The sequence below is a fragment of the Bactrocera neohumeralis genome, chromosome 5 (assembly GCF_024586455.1).
Source record: "Bactrocera neohumeralis isolate Rockhampton chromosome 5, APGP_CSIRO_Bneo_wtdbg2-racon-allhic-juicebox.fasta_v2, whole genome shotgun sequence".
Classification (NCBI taxonomy): Eukaryota; Metazoa; Arthropoda; class Insecta; order Diptera; family Tephritidae; genus Bactrocera; species Bactrocera neohumeralis.
Window position 1 is genome coordinate 36,044,478 of NC_065922.1, and position 19,726 is coordinate 36,064,203.

At 34.3% G+C, this 19,726-nt stretch overlaps 3 protein-coding genes across 5 annotated transcripts in view; 1 reads left to right on the forward strand and 2 right to left on the reverse strand.

The window, feature by feature from the left end:
* The window catches only part of LOC126759871 (CKLF-like MARVEL transmembrane domain-containing protein 4), a 46,314-nt gene extending 32,141 nt beyond the window's left edge, over positions 1 to 14,173 (reverse strand). Inside the window, exons 1-4 of one of the 3 annotated variants that reach the window (XM_050475048.1) lie at positions 13,839 to 14,173; positions 13,557 to 13,671; positions 13,267 to 13,456; positions 12,140 to 12,354 (exon numbers count right to left, since the gene is read on the reverse strand). In XM_050475048.1, coding sequence (XP_050331005.1) covers positions 12,140 to 12,280 — 141 coding nt within the window. In that variant the 5' untranslated portion in view covers positions 12,281 to 12,354; positions 13,267 to 13,456; positions 13,557 to 13,671; positions 13,839 to 14,173. The other 2 variants (XM_050475050.1, XM_050475051.1) reach the window with 2 other exon arrangements.
* A 563-nt stretch (positions 14,174 to 14,736) lies between these two features.
* Positions 14,737 to 18,193, reverse strand: LOC126758396 (MATH and LRR domain-containing protein PFE0570w-like). The gene is made up of 2 exons (XM_050472653.1): positions 17,947 to 18,193; positions 14,737 to 15,909 (listed from the first exon to the last, which is right to left on the reverse strand). The coding sequence occupies exon 2, from the start codon at positions 15,898 to 15,900 to the stop codon at positions 14,737 to 14,739; it is 1,164 nt and encodes a 387-aa protein (XP_050328610.1). The 5' UTR covers positions 15,901 to 15,909; positions 17,947 to 18,193.
* A 214-nt stretch (positions 18,194 to 18,407) lies between these two features.
* Positions 18,408 to 19,650, forward strand: LOC126759861 (uncharacterized). Its single transcript, XM_050475027.1, has 3 exons — positions 18,408 to 18,712; positions 18,793 to 18,949; positions 19,013 to 19,650. Exons 1-3 carry the CDS (start codon positions 18,580 to 18,582, stop codon positions 19,557 to 19,559), a joined length of 837 nt encoding a protein of 278 aa, XP_050330984.1. The 5' UTR covers positions 18,408 to 18,579; the 3' UTR covers positions 19,560 to 19,650.
* Positions 19,651 to 19,726: the final 76 nt, after the last annotated feature.

A 19,726-nucleotide genomic window follows, 5' to 3' on the forward strand; every position in this document is an offset into this window, starting at 1 on the left:
AAAAATATGAAAAATAGAAAACAACAATAGCAAACACAATAAAAAAAGCTTTGGCTGCATTCCCTTCGCAGGAACTTGATTTTGATCGTTCAGTTTGTATCGCAGCTATATGCTATAGTAGACCGATATCGGAGATTCTAAGAAATGAGAGGCGTCTTGGGTAGAAAGAGACGTGTGCAAAATTTCAGATCGATATCTCAAAAATTTAGGCTAGTCCATCACGTTCGCGTATATATATGTAAGTATATGTCTAAGCCGACTCAACTCATCACATTGATCAATTAGTTATAGATACATATACATATATATTTTATAGGGTATCCAACGTTACGACCGAGTTCAGGGTATAATAAATTAACAACCATAATGTAAAAGGCTGATGGGTTATAGTTGTCGATATACATATAAGAATTGGATACTAAAACAGAACTTTTCTTTGAGGAAGCCTACTGGGCCAGTGTACTCGAAAAGGCAATTAATTTTGACAATTTTAAATAATCTAAAATATTTAATAACATCGAAAAGTGAAAAAAATATTTCTTACTTATGACTCAATTTCTCAAAAAAAAATCGTTTGGTATAAACACTGAGTTCTGCAGTGTAGAAACAATAAGTTCTTAAAATATTTGGTATGAAATGAACGTTTCTTTTTTAGAAAATGAAATACTAATTTTGAATAGGAAAGCAACCAAAATGTATTCAAATATTGAACATTGTTTTTTACACATTTTGACCACCTTTCTGGCGATTTGTGGTTAACATGCCAATAGAAATATTCGTCTTTTGAAACAAACCAATTAGACAACAAATTTTCGACTTCTGCGTAGGAATCTAAGTGCTGCTCAACCAATCCGTGTGCCATATATGAAAACAAATGGTAATCGAAAGGGTCCAAGTGTGGTGAATACGGCGGGTGGGTAGCAGCTCCCATCCTTAATCGATTTTGCTTTGTGAGCGGGTGCATTGTCGTGTAACAAAACTACTTTGCCGTTTCTTCAAGCCCATTCTGATCTTTTTTCGATCAAAGCAGGGTTCTAATTGAAGCTAAGCATTTCCCTGATTTTAACAGTACTATCTACTAAATGAAGGGTTGAAGTTGATAGTAACCGATAATATATTGGGTGGTCCAAAAAGTCTTTTCGTATTTTGTCAATAGATGCGTTGCAGTCCTATATCTCCAGTGCTACCAATCACATTGTGTCATACCATATAGTGTTGCAAAGGTGAGATTTTAAACTTCAATTAACAAAAACAAAAATTAAATTTGGAGAAGTTGAAAAAAAGTTGCAGCTGTTCAAAAATGAGTGAAAATAATGAAGAAATTCGCTATATTTTGAAATTTTTGTTTAAATAAAAAAGGGAAGAATGTCACGCAAGCCACCAACGAAATGTGTGAAGTTTACGAAGACGGTGCTGTATCAGTTCGTGTAGCATAACAATGGTTCGCTCGCTTCCGTTCTGGAAATTTCGATATGGAAGATGCACCTCGCTCTGGTCGACTTTTCGGTGAAAAAGTAGATATATAATGGAAAAGATTGACCAGGACCGTCACATAAGCAGCCATGACATTGCTAAGGAACTTAACATTCACCTTCAAACGATTTTAAACCATTTAAAAAAGGCTGGCTACAAAAAAAAGCTCGATGTTTGGGTACCAAATGAATTGTCTGTGAAAAATTTAATGGACCGAATTAACATCTGCGATTCTTTGCTGAAACGAAATGAAATCGAACCATTTCTGAAGCGAATGGTAACAGGAGACGAAAGTGGGTCAAATACGACAACAATGTGCAAAAAAGATCATGGTTCAAGCAAAAAATGCTCACAAAGCCAGGATTGACGCCTCTAAAGGTTATGCTTAGTGTTTGGTGGTATTGGAAAGGAATCATACACTATGAGCTGCTCCAGCCTGATCGAATGATTGATTCTACATTTTACGTCAACAACAATCGAAAAAAAACGGTCAGAACTGATCAACAGAAAGGGCTTCCGTTTCCATAAGGATAACGCTAGACCACACACATCTTTGATGGCTCGCCAAAAACTGGGAGAGCTTGGCTGGGAAGTTTTGATGCACCCACTATATAGCCTGACCTTGCACCATCGGACTACCATTTGTTTTGGTCAATGCAGAATGGAGTAAAGTTGGCTTCAAGAGAAGCCTGTGAAAATTACTCGTCGTAGTTTTTCGCCGAGAAACCAGAAAAGTTTTACACTGATGGAAAAATGTCTCTAGCGGAAAAATGGCAAAAAGTGGTCGACCAAAATGGTACATATTTGTTTCATTAAAGTTCATTATAGATATAAAAAAATAATGAATAATGATGATGTTAGGGGGGCGCGATTTAATTTAGATAGACATAATTTATATATGTATATGTGTATGTACAAACATATTCATAGATTTAAATTTTTTATAAAATTCACATAACGCATAAATACCCAGCCACGCATAAGTGGGACAAACGAGAGCTGAAGTCAAGAGTTAATTAACCTTTTGACTGTCACGAAAATCGCCGGGCAGCTGACAATTGTCACTTCTCAAGCTTTTGCTATTACATAAATACTATTTACAATATATGGTAGAAATTCTATTTTATTTCAGTTATGTGATGAATGCCCAAATTGTATAATCTTTACTTAAAACGAATAAAATATTTCTAATTTTTGTTTAGAGAAATTTAATATTTCATATTTTCTGAAAGTCATCGTGAGTAATTTATAACTACGGGAATTTCGCACACAAAGAACTCAGCACTTGAAATCAATACTAGTCATATAAACACATAAATGATTTATTGGCCCATTGACTTATTACTCATTCCTATGGCGCTCTTCTGCACACTTTGCCAATGATATTTGTTATTGCTGTTTAATTATTGCACTCCACCCGGATTTCCAAAGTAAACGTTTACCAATGCAATCGGGTGGTTGTTAAAGAAGTGAAAGTATTCGGCGTTTAGGTTCAATGCCGTCGGCGCACTCCGTCATGAGCGAGTTATGGCCATCAGAGCGATAAATGCTTAGTTGTCGTAAAACGGAGGAAGGAAGAGAGCGGGGAAAAAACTAAAGCTATGGTACTATGTAGTACATGAAATCAATAATATTTGATGAGTTATTATAATTTTTTTTTCTAATCAATTTTATGCAGTAAACACGGCGTATAAGTAACTTCTTTAAGGTAAAAATCTCTCTCTTTCTCCTTCGTATACACGAGGTCATATAATATATCGTACATATACTTGTAGCCCCATATATGTATATTCAAAAGTAGAAATTTAATACAAACGGTTCACATCATACAATAAATTATTAAAAAATCGTTAGCCCATTAAAACAGCTGACATGAAGGACTCTTTTAAATTTGAATGAGTATAACGGTACGTAGTTTTGAGAATTATACACTGAATACAGAGTGCGGCATCTTTTATATCGGAAAGCGTTGAATAACTTTTGACACTTACTAATCATTTAAGTTGGTTATTTAAGCTTTGGAAACTTCTAAGTATCTGATCGGTCCGATCTGAAAAATATCTTCGGGGATTGTAGCGATGCCTTAGATAATAACATCTGCCAAATTTCGTGAAGATTCCTCGACAAGTAAAAGAATCTCCATACAAGGACTTGAGTTTGCCCCACATATGTATGTATATGCGGTCAGATCTGAACAATTTCTACCGAGATTGCATCGTTGCCTTGGACAATAGCCTAGAACATTACCTAGAAGAAGGGTCTCCTGGGTTATCTGAAAACCAATTTGGATTCAGAAGACATCGGTCCACATTAGACGCAGTCGGAAAAGTGACGGGCATTGCGGCCAAAGCCATAAAAGGCACCAGATGGAAGCATGGCATACAGAATATATGCAATGAGACCGTAGCGAAAATTAAAGACTGGCTACGAAAACTAAGCTGCAGCTTGCCGGTGAAAACTCAGAGGCAGTGCTTATCACGAGCAGAAAAAAGCTAGAAACGGTCACCCTGAAAATTGATGGCTATAACGTTGTAACGCAAAATTCATTGAGATACCTTGGCGTTATGATCGATACAATTTCAAGGCGCACATTGGAAGAGCCTGCGGTAAGACGGTTACAGTGACTGTGGTGCTGTCGAGAATTACGGCTAACATTGGTAGGAGAGTCTTTGTCCCGGTTATGCTTAATGTTGCTTGTGTGTTTAGAACAGGGCACGAAGCGATTGCTATCACATCTGGTTTATGTGGATATGGTGGCTTCTAAGTTAAGAGTCTATTGTAAAACAAAAGCCATGAATAGGCACCCAACACGGCTGACTAGCGCAAAAAGGAGAGAAATACAAGTCTCGATAAGTGGCAAAAGCAATGGGATGCGGCAGACGGACATATAATCTAATTAAGAATGTAACAACATGGATTGACAGACAACCCGGTGAGACAGACTTCTATTTAACACAGTTCTTATCGGGCTATGGCTGTTTCAGGGAATGCCGCAGAAAACGCATAGCACACTTTTTTCTCCTGCTTGAGGTATGTAGTGGAGAGAACTACCATAGAAGAACTAACAAACGAAAGGATGACGCCCGACAATATAGTACCTAAGCACATACTGCGATCAGAGCTGGTGTGGGCTAAAATGAAAGAGTGGGCCGCAATAGCGTTGCAAGAACAAAGGTGGATTTTAAGTAATTGAATGTTTACATATCAACATAAATACTTGTCGCATTCTGTACCCTGTACACACGGTGCATGTAAGTGGTTATGAATCGATTTTCGCTCAATAACAATACTAGATACTCGCATATTGATACAGGAGTACGATGTATACATTTTCTCTTAGAAAGTGAAATCAATGAATAAAAAATCAAATAACCGAATAGAAGTTTGTTTGTATATATACATATATGTACGTACTTATGTACTCGTGTTTGTTACGACTTTGTTTTTGGTATAGACTGATTGCTTTTAAATAGCTGAAATTATGGACAATTATTGGCAATTTTCCTATAGTGAATGATACCTGCACCTAAGCGGAACATATGTATACTGAGGTACATAAAAATTACAAAAATAATGGCTTACGGTCAGTCAGTTAAACTGCTTATCTGAGATGTGGACATTGGCTCCGATAAGGGAACATAAACGTAACTTGTGTTTTCTAGTAAAAACTTGTTAGTGAAGAATCACATAATTTCACGAAATAAGCCAAAAACTAAAGAAATGGGAAAGTTTTACTTTGATCATTAGGTTCTCTACAATTTCAATACAAGTTTATCAGCAAGTACTGAATATATTATAGAAATAACGGGGTTTTCAATAGGGACGTTACAAAAGTAGACCGATATATTTTCTGTTTTGAAATTTCTCTTCAGTAAGGTTTGCCATTCCATTATGAAAAGATATACGATCCAGCAACGTGTCGAAATTATTAAAATTTACTACCGAAATTCGGAGTCAATGACCTAAATTTTAAGAGCACTACTCCAATTTATGGTCGTCATAATCGTCCTGTCAGACACAGTACAAACTGCTTCCGCGCCAGTGACTTAAGGAGTGTCGAGAATATTGCTGCTGCTAGCGTATCAATTGAGGAAGACCCAAATCAGTCTCTCACACGTCGTTCTCAAGCATTAGGAATCTCTTTGACGTCATTGTGGCGAATTTTGCGAAAAGATCTTGGCTTATAAGATAAAATTGACGCAAGAACTGAAGCCGCCTCGTCGAATGTTCGTGAATTGGGCTAAGCAACAACTTGATAATAATTCCGATTTTCATCGAAAAATCTTCTTCAGGGATGAGAGTCATTTTTTCTTCATCAATATGCAAAATATGCGTTATTGGTCAGCCAGCAACCCACACCCACACATCGCTACTGCTCAATGATACTTGAATATTTTTGGCCCGAATTGAATGATACGGACTTGGACAATATTTGGTTCCCAAGTTTGACCGCTCAGGTCGTACAATTTGACGACGTTACACTATTTCCTCTGGAGCTACGATTGCTGAATCGTCCGATTTATGCTTGAAAACCGCCGAAAATTGGGTTCAGCGTCTGGACTTCTGCTAGCGTGCCCGTGGTGGCCATGCAAAAGAAATCGGGTTTCATACATAATGGCATCGAATGTGCTTTCACAGGAACATAGAATTTCATTGATATCCAAAACCGTTTTTGTTTTATTAAAAAAAAACTTTTGTAGCTCCTTTTAAAAACCCCGTTATATAGTAACGGCTATTTTCAACCACAAAGAACAGTATTATCGCAGTTAAGAAAACCAAAACTACACCAAATCACAAATAAACTCAGATAAGGAAACACCCTCAAGTTAACTCACATTTTCAGAATATTTCAATAATTTTTCGAATTAGTGAGAGCTTACCAAAGATTTTTTAAAATGTTTAATGTATTGCAGAATCATTGCATACATCATTGTGATATAAGCATTCCCAAACTATTTCAGACCATTCAGAAAACTTTCTATCTGCCCACTTATACAACATAAAAAAAAGACAAAAACTTCAAACACACCCAAAATTTGACTACTTCATTTGCTTAAGCACTAATTTCTCACTTCACTTCTTTCTCAAAATTTTCTGATGGAAAAAGAATGTGCATATTTTTTTGTCGCCAATGAGACAAACATTTAAATATAATTTTTGTGTGTAGCACCAACGAAAATGTGCCATAGCACTGGCCACCTAAATACAAATGGTATATATGTATATATTTAAATACAAATTTATCCATGAAAGCACATACACATATATATGTATATGTATATATCACAGATACTATATTTTCATTAGATCACCCAGGCAAGGCAACACAACTGACCATGGAAACACCTGTTAGTCGACCACTATATAATATATAAACATATATGTACATGAAGTATATAAAGTATATAAATATATACTAATATATGCACATTGCTTTGTATATACTATATTTAGAATTCAAATTTCCTATTAACAAAGTACTTTTAGTCAGAATAAATAAATATAAAGAAAAAAACATATGGGCAACGCCCGCAATATGCAAATGACGCGATGCAAAGATCGTAAATTTGGGCATTTACGAAACAAATGGAGTATGAAATTTACATATTAAAGTTTATCGGCAATTAAATAGCACATTCCTAGCATTTTTTGTTAAAAAAGTTACAAAAATACGTGTAATTTCAGACTTTTAAAACTCTAATACATATGTAGGCATATGTACATTAGGGCAAGCCAAAAAAATAACCTAACGAATACATTGGTTGAAAAATATTTAAATGAGGGTTGTCTTTTATATTTCACGATTAGAGAATAGAAAAAAGTATTAATAATCGAAAATAGCTTTATCATTTTAAAAATATTCTATACACTTTTGCATGTGTTTGAACCAATTGCCGAGCACTTTTGCCACTCCGATTGTGGTATTCCCAAAACATGTATTCTGAACGCATCAACCGCCTCTTCAGGCGTCGAAAAACGTTGACGTCTTAGTTTATTTTTCCCCTAGAGGAATAACAAAAGAAGTCATTCGATGCCAGGTCAGGACTATACAGTGGATCACTCATCACATCGATGCGATAAGTCCAGTTGGTTTTTTTTGTCAAGAAAATATCGAATCATTTGCTTGGAAGTGCTTCGTAGTCGTACAGCTTTTGTGGAATTCGGCACATATGGAAACAACCATATAGACGTGTTTCGAATCACCGCTGTCGTATTTTTTTAACATTCCTCTCTTTAAGCGATTGACAAATAGTGTGGGAGAACCACTTTTTTACATTGAAATGTTCATGCAATAATAGTGTTAGTCCAGTCCTACAGTTGTATCAATCGCATGATAGATCACATGACAATCGAGCAATATCGGTCAGTTGTAAAAAATAATCGCACGAAAATATTCGCGATTTAATTGTATTTTTTGGCGCAGATGAATATTCTAAGTTACTGTAATGAACACAAACAGCTCTGGTATGTCAAAACTTTCTGAGTATGTATAACATCAAAAATAACAAACTTTACAATGTAGTTGTGAGTTTCCAGATTGCAACATTAGGGTTGCCAAATCCGGAAATATAAAAGGCAACCCACGTATATAGAGAAAAAATATCCCCGCAATGAAAATTTTTCAGTTTAATATTAATATGTGTCAGCGAGCATTCAAAGTTGACCATATAAAACGAAATTTTTTCATTAAAAATACACTGACTTTAAACCGTTTAGTATAACATGTATTACATTGCGGTTTTCATACTTAAAAAATCTGTCTTAGTGGAATTATATTGAAAAGCTTAAAAAAGTGAAAAAAATCAAATTTAATCACATTTAATTTTGTGAATTATTTTTAAGCCAACAGTTTGTAGAATATCAAATAAATCGCTAGATGTTACTAGAATCGAGATCATAAAAATTATTGTGTTCATATTCCCATTTATGTATATCTAATCAGCGTTTGCTTCGATGTTATGTGTTTAACCAAATTTCTTCTCTTATATTAATTTTCTCAGGAATCTTTTTGAAAGCCAGTAATTTTCTATATTAATACCAGAGACAAAGATAGTACAAAAAAGTGAAATTCGTGGGTCACAGAACAAAAGTTTTGAGCTGTACGAAGGATGCATACAGCTGTTGACAGCTAATTAGAAACGCTTCCTTTTTTGTATGTGGCTGATGAGTATAATTTTTTTACAAAGAATAAAGTACACGAATGAATTTCTGACAGAGGAAATTTGAGTTGCCAGTTCAAATAATTAATTTCAATGCAATCAGAATCTAAAATATCTCTTTCTAATAGCTTTCAACGACATTGTCTTGGCGACAAAGTCATTTAAAGCACGAAAACTTGTTTATGTAAATAGAATTATACTCCACAAACAATGCCATATTATTATAATTTTCATAAACATATGTGTATGAATGTACATACATAGTTTTGTTTTTCTCAAAATAACTTGGTAATAAATAAATATGTACATTTGTCCACATCTGTGAATATGTATAAAAATGTTTAAATAAACAAAAGAGCATTTATTAAATACAACGCTCACAATAACAACTCCTCGTACAAATTTGAAGCTGAACTATGTAAATTAATTTATTCGCGTTGAATAAAATAAAAATATATGCTTTTATTGAGTGTAAAATATATAAGGTCTAGTAAAAAGAAATACATTATTTTTCATATAGATGGCTTTAGTAATATGTATCTCGCGTTCAATAAGCAAAAAATAGTAAAACTTCTTCATAATTTTAAAATTCTTAATTTATTCTTGAAATCTTGGGCCCAAATGATTTCAAAATGATTTTCATTGATCCTTCCGATATTCCAGCGATGCCAGTAAGATATCTGACTGCTAATCATGGATTCTTAAGCACCAATTCCTTTATTTTATTGACGTATTGATCGTCAATTCAAATGGATTTTCGCGCGAAATTCAAATTAAAAAGTCTTACTAGTTTTTGCCCACAGTAGTACATATTGTATTTCTTTACTTGTCCACTAATTTCATATTATTAATGACTTTAGGATTTGATAACACAAAATTGCTCAAAGTTGAAAACTTTTTTACTTATCTATCTGAGTAAAAAATGAGGTAATTCATCAATTACGAATAAAGCTCATTTTAAAGCATTTTCACCTAGGAAAACGCCAAAAAGATTAAAAAAGGTTTACAATTAAATACAAATTACACAAAACGAAAAAAAATTTAAAAAAATAGGTTTGTGTGTCATATGCATGCAAATATGTTTGTAACTTTTGGTACAAAATGTGCAGAGTTTGCACGAAAAAAAATGAACAGTTGTCACTTATGTGAACACACCGTACTTTTCGGCACATGATAGAGATTTGCTCATTTAGATAAGCTTATGTACAAATATGTTATGAACATTAGGATGGATACACTAAAAAAAAATTTTAAATGCCGCAAAGTCATTGATATTAAGTAAAGTTAGCTTGTATGTTGCTAAAAACTGTGTGTTCTATTTAATTCCAATCTTGCGTTAAGTTTGGGACATCCTTTACATAGTTAAGGACTCAATAGATATAAAAATTTAATATACGGTATAATAGAATCAATTATATTCAAAAAAATCTAGTATGTGAATAGCTCATTAAAATTCTATAATCAGTTACCATTCTACCTTTGTCTCATTGAGCCAATATAATGTGAAAAAATTTGTTCCACCTTAATAAATTTATATCATTACCTGCACATGTACATATGTACATATGTTTACGGTTTGGTATATAGTATATATTCTAGTGAACATAAGATATCCGATTTCATTTTTAGGTTATTGCAAACAGAATTTCAGATAATACTTCAATGAAAAGTGGATTTTTCTTTGTTTTAGATAGCACCATTGTCGGCAATAACATTTACACATTCAAGTTACGTTAATGATTCACTTTGTACATACATTTATACTCTAAATAGCTTTGAATGCGCAGTTAACACTAGCAAGTTGACATCCACACTCAGTTCTTTCGAAACCCTATTACGTCAAAATTTACACACCTCGGAAGGAAATGAAGTTTAATGATTCAACACCTCATTGGATAAGGGAAAGTTACGAAATTTATTAAAGCTAACCGAAAAAATGCATAAAGTGCTTTAAGGGGTTACATGGGTTAACGGGTTCCAAAAAATAGATTTTTTTCGTCTTATTAAGCCTCACACCTTTCGTAAGCCCAAATGTTCGGTCAAAATGCGATAAATCGATGTTTTGGAGATGTTAAATTCCGTTTCCATGAATTTCAATGATGATTTCGGCTGATTTTTGATGAATTTCGATGGAATTTCCGCCATAAACTTGTTTCATCAATTGAAACGTTTCGGTTAAAGTTTTACTAATTTTAAAACAAAATTTAATGTTGGCTCTTTGTTCGAAGCTCATTTTCGCACCGATAACACAAACATACTGACACTTGAAACTCTCATGGACAATCGATAAAGATAGCAGATTCTAACGCACCAGTCGACATATAGATGGCGCCACCAGGGGCGCTAGATTCGAAAAGTCCTGTTTACTTTGGAACGCACCTTGTAGTTTCGGTTGGCAAGATTTCTCGAGAAATAGTCAATTCATCTTCATGAAATTTTACACAGGCCACGAGATACCAAGAAAACCCATGTAACCTCTTAAATTACTTTGAACAATAATTTCGTGAAGATAAAATGTCAAATAAAAAGTTTTCCTACACAAAAAAAAATTTTTTGATTGATTAATTGGTATGACAGCTATATTCTATGGGGGTCCAATCTGAGTAATCTGCTCGGGGAATGTAGCGTTTCCTTGCACAATCACCTATGGCAAATTTCGTGAAGATATATCTTAAAATGAAAAAGTTTTCAATACAAGCAGTTTAGTCTGATCGTTCAGTTTGTATGTCAGCCCACATAGGCTATAGTTGATCTGATTTTTGCGGTGCTGATAAATGAGCATTTTCATGGGTAGAAAGGGACGTGTCCAAAAGCTCAGATCAAACCTCAAACATTGAGGGACTACTTCGCGTACATGCAAACGGAAAACAGATCGACATGGCTAAAAGGACTAAGCTTGTCACGCTCCATACTATACATACATATGTACATATGTATACATATGTATACTTTATAGGGACCCTGACGTTTCATTCTAGATGTTACAAACTTCGTGGTAAACTTAACATACCCCCTTCAAAGTATAAAAACAAGCAATAGCTAGTTCTCCCTAAAACCGCATCCGAACAATAGAAACGATCATCACTTGCAAGAATTAAACGCGCGTCATTTAAACGTACCCGGACCGCAAATTTTTATTTAATCAGTTCATAAAGTATTTTTCAGTTTCAAATAATAAAACACCAAAAATCTAATTTTTTTTAATTTTTTAACTTTATAGCAACAGTTTGAGAAAAAAATTAAATTCGTAATGTTATCGCAGCAGAGAAATAGTTCTTATCAACCGAAACTAAACCGCGCAACACCTGTTTGCTTTATTCAAAAACTGGTTTATACTACATACATATGTACATAGGTACAAGTAAAGGACAGGAACGTCGTAAAAGAGGTGAGGCAAATTACACTTTCTACGCGCTGATTCAATGCAACGTTGTGTACGTCATTTTATGTATAGTACATATAACATATGCATAATTAAATATTTATAAAAGTGATTAGTTACTTACGAATTGTACAAGTTTCAATATGCCGGGCACTGTCGTAAAGTATTCGATATTGATTTTCAGTGCGCTCAGGCCACCGCCACCGCTGGGTGCAGTTGTTTGTGAGGTAGTGGTGCGTTCAACGGTAACTACTGTTTCCACCATTTTTAATGATTTTGTTTTTTTCGCTGCTTTCTTTTAATAAAACTTCGATGCAAAAGTGGGTACACTTAGGTTAACTAGAAAATAATAGCACAAAGGAAAAGGGAGTTTCTTTTAGATTAAAAGCGGCAAAGTTTCGAAATTGCTATAGTTTTTTGTTTTTGTTTTCGTTTTTGTTTTTATTTTTTGTAATTGTTTTTGTTTTACGCATTTATTAGAGATTCACTGACGCGCAACTTTCGCTCTTTCAAATTAAATTATTCGTACTATACCCTGCATATACTTCATATGCATACATACATACATATGTAATTATATATCTACAGACAGACACATTTGTATGCATATGAATTTGTAGTAATCGACGTATGTATGTGTAGCTAATAGCCATATAGTCTCACTGCTTAGTCGTAACTAACGGTTTGTAGAGTTTTTATTTGAGCTTTAAGTTGGTTTTAGACAATGAACTCCACTGTAGCGTGATCGCGGTTCAAAACAAAATCAAGTAAGCGCGCAAAAAGACGGCCGGTCAAGATATGGATGTATATAGAGCACGCACACACTAACTAACTAGTTTGTAACTAAATGGGAATGACTGGGCCAGCAGGCACAACAACAGGAGCAACTGGCTAACACACTCTCGGTTAACTAGTATTTTAGACAAGACGAAAGGAATGCTAAAAACCGCAAAATAATGTGTATACGACTTGAGAAAATTATCATAAATAACTTGTGTATATGTATCTTCTTTATTAATTTAAATGGTTTTTAGAAATTCCTTACGTCTTGTACTACAGTTTTCTTCACAAAAAATTACTTTAAAAAAAGTTGTTCGAAATGCAAAGTGCACTTTTTCACACTGCCAAAACAACACTAGGCCACTTGTTAACTAAACACACACAAACACGCGTGCATATGTATATGTATGCATTCCCTATAACCCTTTCCAATGCGCTTCTACCGTTTTAACACTTTTCTTTAAGACTCACCGTTCCGGACCGATCTTAATCGTTTGAACGCGTTATTGCAACTGATTGTTGATGGTGTTGAAGCCACTAGCCGCTAGCCGCGGCTATAAGCTATTTCAGAGTTTGGACAACCTCTCTAAGTCAAATTGTGTCGTGGGCAACTGTTGCTCATTTCGCTTCGCTTGTTTTCGGCTGTGGCGCTCTCGTTCAACTAGAGTGGAGTGAGGCAATATCAGTTTTATTTTATTAATTTATATATGTATATGTTTATGCATTGTTTGTTTTGCAGTTCAACTTTTCGCTGCTCTTACCTTTATGTGAGACTCCGTGAATTCGTTGCATCGGTGAGATTGAAATTGCTTTGGCATTCCGCAGCGAATTGAATGTTTTCGCTTTTAGCTGATATCACTGCGCCAAACGAGAGCTCTATGTAAAAAAGCAAGGCGTTATTGAGATTTTGTTAGAATAATATTTCTCATATTTCTACTAAATTTACACTAAGCAACAAAATAGAAAAAAATTTTTGTAACGAAATGTGAATATTCGAAATTTTTAAATGAAAAATAAAACTAGTATTAGAAAGCTGTACGTACCTAGCAGCGTATAATCGAAGTTGCGTTTGGTTCTATCTTGCAAATGTTTCTGCGGTCCAGTTGCTTAAGTATCACCGCCGTCCTCTACGTTCTACGTCTGGTACGTGTCGGTTTTTCGCAGCAACCCAATCAGGCATGAAGATCCACTAAACAAGATTGGTTCTTCCTTGCTGAAGCATCTGCGGTCTAGTTCCTTCTATATTGCCGACATCCTCTTCTTTCCGTAGCACGTTGCCTGTTTTTACATCTCAACTGTTTCCTAGTATGAAGTGCATTCTGCAGCAACCCAATCAGGAATCAAGATTATTAACTGAGTTCACAATAAGAGTTTGAGTTCTTTTCTTTAGCTGAAGCATCGAAAGCTCTCTGATTGTCCCTCGATATGTGTCAGAATATCGAGAAAGCTAGACCAATTAAAGCCTGTTTTATCTTTCTCAGCTCTTTATCTTTAGATTAAGTCTTTGTTATCGAAGAGCTCATATTTCATTGTTTGATTGTCCCTCGATATGTGTCAGAAGTTTTTATCGAGAAATATTAGCCAATACAAGCCTTAAAGTCATTGTTTTATTTTCGGTTCAGTAAAAAATATTATATTATATCTATAGTATAGTATATTATATTATATTATATTATATTATATTATATTAAAATTATATTATATTATATTTATTATGCGATTAATTTATATATTATATTATATTATATTATATTATATTATATTATATTATATTATATTATATTATATTATATTATATTATATTATATTATATTATATTATATTATATTATATTATATTATATTATATTATATTATATTATATTATATTATATTATATTATATTATATTATATATATTATATTATATTATATTATATTATATTATATTATATTATATTATATTATATAATAGCGCTATTGTGTAGACGTGATCTCATTTTGTACATCCGTGGTATCTCTTCCCCTCTTCTCGCACTGAGCAATGGACCTTCCCACCCCTCAAGCTTCGGAGCAACCTCCGCCAGCCAGGTGGCGGTCTCTTCATTCTTGCAGTCTACAAGTAACAGTCCCGACCTAAAACACACTCCGCAAAAGCAGAGAGCGTGTTTCCATCCCTTGTACACCTCGTCTATGATTTTATCTGCAAGTACAGTAAGTTGTTGTGGATCCATTGCTTCCACAGGATAATTGAGAGGTAGCACGGCTATCCGAATGCCTGTTTTTGGAACAGTGTTTTGCTCTTCTTTCAACTGCGTCGGCTGTTGATGCAGATTCTGTTTCTGCTTTTTTAGGCTGGGTAACTCCTCTGGTGTTATCTTGCGTTTCTCAGCATCACCTTTTCTATCTTGATAAGGCGCGCACCCGCCTACCACCCTGCTCGGGATTGCGGTGACTGGGCTTCTTTTCTCTACCGCTGGCGTAATTTTATTCCTGCCCAACGCAAGCTCATTTGCCTCCTCAGACGATTTTCCCGCTTGCAGATGCCTGAAGTACCACTTGACGGTAGCACCACTCATTCCCACTTTGCGGGAATCGTTCAGCCCTTCAGGCTTGCCTCCCCTTTTTCCCTTCCTCTTCCTCTTCCTCTTAGACGCCATTCCGGTACAGGGCCGGTGTGATTCTACTGATTTTGAGCACGGTATTGTTGTGCTAGAGGACGGTATTGTTGTGCTAGAGGACGGTATTGTGGTGTTCTCTTCACCATCATTCTTCGCGTTGGACGTGGTTACGGCGAGCGATTCACAAGGTGTACCTACCGAGGCCCCACTGGTAGAGGGCATATCGTCATCCCTCGTTTGCTCTTCGGAGGGCGATCGTTTTTCTCCCGAAAAAACGTTTAGGAAACGGGATTCATTAGCAACCGACGAGGGCATAACGTCATCCCTCGCTTGCTCCTCGGATAGCGATCGGTTTTCTTCCGAAAAAGTGTTCGGGAAACGGGATTCATTAGCAACCGACGGGCTGTGTTCGGTGTTTTTGTTATTATTATTATCGTCCTTGCTGTTGTTTGAGTTCTGGTTGTTTTCGTTGTAATTCATCTTGTTTTTACGTATACCAACTGACATAGCAAATTTCTGAAAGCATTAAAGAATACGCTAAAAGTAGAAAAAAAGAAAGAAGCAAGCAAGGAAGGACCAAATCCAGCTGCAGCCCAAGTAGATGGTACCAAGCCTATTTTCAAACTTATTCTATGTTTTTCTTCATGGGACCTACAGCCTTTATGTTAAATTGAATGCCTCTGACGTTTTGCGTTAGAGTTCTTTCCTTTCTTTATTTTTTTATATTATACGTAATCTGTAAAACAATAGGGAGAGTATAAAAAGGACGTTATTCAAAGGTATTTATATATATTTCTTGACTTTCGGGAAGTAGCGCCTCAATTTTATCTATGATCAGGCCACATACTAAAAAAATGTTCCCTGGGTTTCATTAAGGTGCCACATACAATCACCAATCATATGGAATAAAGTCAGTCGGATGTTCGAAAATCCTGGTAATAGTTATATGAGGGCTAGGTCAAGTTTTCACTCAACTTTATCTATTCTAGGCACAAAGCTATACTGTTATGTTACTTCCTGTGACGAATGCGAGCTCTGAACGGTACACTCAGTCCGTTTTTTACGCGATCTCTTTTTACGCTATTTCACTTTAACGCGGTTATTTTTGCAGCGCAAATTCCTTTTTTTACGCGAATTTCTCACTTTAACGCGATTGCTTTTCTTCGTTTTTGCTTGGTCTTAAACTTGCAGCAGAATTGGAAAATTATTTCGTAGCAAATGATAGTGATGCCGAACGTGCACGAATTTTTCAAAAAGAATTGAGTCTCTGCATGTTAAGATATAAAGAACTACATCGGAATTTATTGGGTCCAAAAAGAAGCATTCAAACCAAATTAACTGAATTTATGGTGCAAACTCAGTCGGAGATGCTAAGTCAATCAGAACATCAATCCATAGTTCTTACTATTGATTCTGATACAAATTCTAGTGATATCAGTGCCGGCCATCAAAATAAGCGGCTAAGAATAATTTCCACTATGGATAATGACAGTGATTAAACAGCATTCAACGGTTTTTTCAATAAATCTACCTATTTTCTATTTTTTTCTCTTTTATATATGGTTTTTGTTTTGTATTTTTTATTTTGTTATGAATGAATAAATCATAAGTCTGAAATTTGAAACTTATTGTATTGTTTTTGAATATTTTTTTGCGCGTATATTTTGTTATACGCGATATTTTTTATATTCGGAACCAATTCGTCCGTTAATATTGGAAAACTAACCATTTTTACGCGATTTTTTTTTTACGCGATTAGTGGCAGAACCAAAAATCGCGTAAAGGACTGAGTGTATTTTTCGACACATCGCCACATGTAAAAATTGGCTGACGACAAACATGCTTCAAAATAGATTTATAGGCTTGGCGTTGCTGCACACCTAAGATAAACCCGTCAGCAATGCTGAGCATTGAAAAATTGGATTTTGAAAGCGCATTAAAAACTAAACTTTTCTACAGAAAACTGAGAATTTGTAATTTTTCTGCAAAATATCTTGTAGCGCGATAATACTTGTACAAATGGATGTATGTAAGTATTATTAATAAATTAAGTCATTTGCATTTAATTTCTTTTGTACTCATTTCAGGATTTCAATGAGAAGTCAACGTAAAGTTGCGGAAAAATGACAAAAAGTGATCGACCAAAATGTACATATTTGTTTATTTATTTATTATTATAAACATAAAAAAATATGTTGAAGTTTGATTAGAAATGCGAAAAGACTTTTTCGACTACCCAATATATTAAGATCTTCTTAAATTTTAAAATTATTGCGAGGAATTATATGACACCTTCAGAACAAAACCCACCTTCAATTGTAACTAAACAGACAACAACAAAATTAATTATATGGTAAAAGGAATTTAAACGTGCAAAAAATCTACAGTATTCCAAAAGTTTAAAACAAATTCAATACAACAGGGTTTGTCGTAATTCTAGTGCTCTTAACACAAAAACTTTCACCTAAACAATAGTATAGAAAGAAGAGTTATCTAAACTGCATGGCATTTTTGATAAAATGTTATAATGAAATGACATAATGTTCAACATACCTGGTTCTTTAGGCAACAAGTAGATCCTGTTCCATTATTTTAAAACTATATTTAACACAATTCAATAAGAATTTTTCATACCCATCGTTGTTTTCACTGTAACTAATAAAGCGCGATTGCAATAATTAAACATTAACAATGTTGACTACGTTAGCACATTAATTTGTATTAATTCGCGTATAGGCTTATATATTATATTAAAGTCTATTTGCATATGTACACATGTATGTAAAAATGTACCGCAACAACTTTATATTATATATGTATACTATAAAAACGAGAGGAATATTTTTACACGTGGTTATACACTGTTGAATCCATTTTTAATGTAAAATAAAAAGAAATATTAATAATATACAGTTATTTATTATAAGGTAATACATTCACTTTTACACATACATAAATATAAAAATACTGGTATGTTTTTCAAATAAATTCCCCTTGTGGCGTATGTGTGCATATATCAAACATAAACATATGATTAACAAAGAACTATGGCAACTCTATAAAGTAAACATTCGTACCGTGACGGGGAAAATAAATTTACGCACAGAAAGTCGCTACAGAAAAACTGTAGTACTTTTACTTTACGTTACGTTTCACCGACTAAGTTAGTAATAAATATTTACTAATATGGATAATCTAAAATTAATAGGACTAGTGAAACAACACGAATATCTCTTTAACAAATATGACAAGGATTTTAAGAATGTAGACAAAAAAAAGACCACTTGGCAGCGGATAGCTCGCGAGATGGGCATTAATGGTAAACAAGCGAGTTAATAAAACAATGTAATTTATTTATATTACATATTTATATTTGTTTTGTATTTTGTTCTTATGCAGAATCAATTTGTATACGTCGTTGGTCAAATTTACGTGACAGATTCGCAAGAGAAAGCAGGAGAATGACTGCACTTGTAAATAATGATATGACAACAACACATATCTGGCCTCTATATGATGATATGGAGTTTTTAAGGCCTCATATAATACCGAGAGCGTAATAATCAGTAGTTGAAATATGTTTTCGTTATTAAATATTATATTATAATTTGTATTCAAGGATTCGAGCGATTCCAAATTTTGGGCTGAAAGCTTTTGAAGAAAATAGCAACGGTGATCAAGAGACATATATCGTGGAACAAGATGATACTGCCGACTGTAATTATGTGAATACAGATCCATTCCAGTTTAAAGCTGCGGATTCACTAATGTCAGAGCATGAGATGGAACACGAAGAGGTTGAAGAGCTTCTTCCAAACGAATCGCAATATTCAACGTCGCAATCAAAAAACCAGATCACTGGCAGGACAAATGAACTAAAAGAGTCTCAACCGAATTCGTCAAAATTTGCAAATCAACAAATAAACGGAAAACTACAACAACCTCAATCTGACGTTGAGTTCGAGATAAAGTCTGCTTTGGGGATGTTTAAACAAGTATGTGGTGAAATAAAAACAGCGCGTCACCGAAATCCTGCTGTACAAGGTTTCGGTCAAATGATTGTGGAAACTATAAGCAGTATGAGTGAGCGGAAACAAGCACTGGCTATGCAAAAAGTTACTGAAATAGTAATGAACATTAAAATGGAGGAAGCGGACGACTTATAATAAAGAAATTCTTATTGTGTGACAGTATACATATTTATGATTAATTTAAGGTTTAGTGTATAAAATCAATAAAATATAAGTTAATTTTTCATCCATTGTCTATCAATAATGCAGATGTGACGCCATTGACGAAGAACGGCAATTTTTCTTAAAATTTCTTATCTGAA